A 2,855-nucleotide genomic window follows, 5' to 3' on the forward strand; every position below is an offset into this window, starting at 1 on the left:
GCTCACCTTCTGGGTGGGCAATGAAAAGGTAATTTTCCATGTGTGCAAATCTATGAGGCAACCGAATAGTAACGAAGTTTGTTCGTTTGTGGACTTAGTGACCGAGGTGATTGTTGATGATGCTAGTGCTATGATGAATGTTTATAATACTTTGGAGGTCGTATTGCTTAATCATGATGATGATGAAAAGGATGACTATGTGGAATGTGTAAATGCATTACAAGGAATGGGGTCGTATACTTATGAACCTCGAAAATTGTCCTTAGATCTTGAGAACCAGAAGACTCCTCCAACAAAGCCCTCAATCGAGGAGCCTCCCACTTTGGAGTTAAAGCCATTGCCTTCACATCTCAGGTATGAGTTTCTTGGCCCATGTTCTACGTTACCTGTTATTCTTTCCTCTTGCTTGACTAACGTGCAGATAGATTCTACTTTGGCAGTGCTTCAAAAGAGGAAGAAAGCTATAGGATAGACACTAGCGGATATTCGGGGTATAAACCCCGCCTTTTGCATGCACAAGATTATTTTGGAGGAGGATTCCAAACCCTCCATTAAACACCAAAGAAGGTTAAATGAAGCAATGCAAGAGGTGGTAAAGAAGGAGATCATAAAGTGGTTGGATGCCGGGGTAGTTTACCCCATTTCCGATAGCTCGTGGACCTCTCCGGTGCAATGTGTCCCAAAGAAAGGGGGAATGACTATGGTCATCAATGACAAGAACGAGTTGATTCCTACAAAGTCACTCGGAAAGATCATTTTCCGCTTTCATTTCTTGATCAAATGCTTGACAGGTTGGCCGGACGAGCATTTTATTGTTTTCTTGATGGATATTCCGGCTACAATCAAATTCTCATTGCTCCTGAGGACCAAGAAAAGACTACTTTCACTTGTCCCTATGGTACTTTCACATTCTCGCAGATGCCATTTGGGTTATGTAATGCACCGACAAATTTTCAACGGTGTATGATGGCCATCTTCACCGACATGGTGGAGGATTTTCTTGAGGTCTTTATGGATGATTTCTCTGTGGTTGGGAATTCCTTCAATGATTGCTTGAACAACTTGGATAAGGTCTTGGCAAGATGTGAGGAGACAAACTTGGTTTTGAATTGGGAGAAATGTCATTTCATGGTCGAAGAAGGCATAGTCCTCGGCCACAAAATTTCAAAGTATGGTATTGAGGTCGACAAGGCCAAAATTGAGATGATCTCCAAACTCCCTCCCCCTACATCCGTGAAGGGAGTGAGGAGCTTCTTGGGTCATGCAAGGTTCTATCGTCGATTCATCAGGACTTTTCTAAGGTGGTGAACCCCTTGTGTAAACTTTTGGAGAAGGATGCCAAGTTCCATTTCAACGAGGATTGTATGAAGGCATTCGAATTGCTCAAGTTCAAGTTGACTACTACTCCTATTATCACAGCACCGGACTGGAGTTTGCCTTTTGAGCTCATGTGTGACGCAAGTGCGGTCGGAGCAGTTTTGGGGCAGCGTATCAACAAAATCTTCCATCCGGTCTACTATGCTAGTAAGACCATAAATGATGCCCAAGTCAACTAAACAGTGACCGAAAAAGAGCTCCTTGCTATTGTTTTTGCTATGGAAAAGTTCCGCTCGTACTTGAAGGGTACAAAGGTGATTGTTGACACCGACCATGCGACGCTTCGATATTTGATGAGTAAGAAAGATTATAAAGCAAGACTAATGCGGTGGGTGCTTCTTTTGCAAGAGTTTGATCTAGAGATTCAAGAACGCAAAGGTAGTGAAAACCAAGTGGCGGACCACTTGTCTCGTTTGGAGGATGAGGGGAGGACACATGATTGCCTTCAGATAAATGATTCATTTCCCGACGAGCAACTCCTAGCCATTTATATGATCGGGATGCCATGGTTCGCCGACTTTGCCAATTATCTTGTGAGTGGCATTGTACCAAATGAGTTCTCTTCAAACCAAAGGAAGAAGCTCAAACTGGATTGCCTTGACTATTATTGGGATGAGCCTTATCTCTTCCGGATGTGTACCGATGGTGTGATTCGATGATGTGTACCGGAGGAGGAACAAATAGAAATTCTTGAGGCTTTCCACTCTTCGACATATAGTGACCACTATGGTGGAGCTAGAATGGCAACAAAAGTGTTGAGTTGTGAATTCTATTGGCCTACTCTTTCCAAGGACACTAGCGATCTCATCAAGCGTTGTGATAAATGCCAAAGGACCGGTGGGATTTCTAAGAAAAATGAGATGCCCCTTACCACCATCTTGGAGATTGACATTTTTGATGTGTGGGGCATTAATTTCATGGGTCCATTCGTGAGCTCTTGTGGGAACACTTACATATTGGTAGCTGTGGATTATGTGTCAAAGTGGGTTGAAGTCGTGGCTTTGCCCAACAATGAAGCTTGGAGTGTGGTGGCATTTTTGAAAAAGAACATCTTTACAAGGTTTGGTACTCCAAGGGCCATTATTAGTGATAGTGGATCGCACTTTTGCAACAAAGCTTTTGATACCTTACTTACAAAGTATGGTGTTACTCATAAAGTGTCGACCCCCTATCATCCTCAAGCAAGCGGGCAAGTTGAAGTTTCCAACCGGGAGATCAAGAGTATTTTGACAAAGACCGTGAATGCCGGCCAGACAGATTGGTCAAAGAAACTTGATGATGCTCTTTGGGCTTATAGGATGGCTTACAAAACACCGATTGGTATGTTTCCGTATCGGTTAGTGTTTGGGAAAGCTTGTCACCTACCGGTGGAACTTGAGCACAAGGCTATGTGGGCATTGGAGAAGCTTAATCTTGAATGGGATGTCGCTGCCAACTTAAGGGTGGCACAATTTAATGAGCTTGATGAATTCTGGCTC

The 2,855-nt window shown here is 43.5% G+C and overlaps 1 protein-coding gene across 1 annotated transcript; it reads left to right on the forward strand.

Moving 5' to 3' along the window:
• Nucleotides 1–580: 580 nt before the first annotated feature.
• Nucleotides 581–2,036, forward strand: LOC138909998 (uncharacterized). Its single transcript, XM_070201216.1, has 3 exons — nt 581–898; nt 1,290–1,461; nt 1,561–2,036. Exons 1-3 carry the CDS (start codon nt 581–583, stop codon nt 2,034–2,036), a joined length of 966 nt encoding a protein of 321 aa, XP_070057317.1.
• The last annotated feature ends 819 nt before the right edge of the window (nt 2,037–2,855 follow it).

The sequence above is a fragment of the Nicotiana tomentosiformis genome, chromosome 4 (assembly GCF_000390325.3).
Source record: "Nicotiana tomentosiformis chromosome 4, ASM39032v3, whole genome shotgun sequence".
Lineage (NCBI taxonomy): Eukaryota > Viridiplantae > Streptophyta > Magnoliopsida > Solanales > Solanaceae > Nicotiana > Nicotiana tomentosiformis.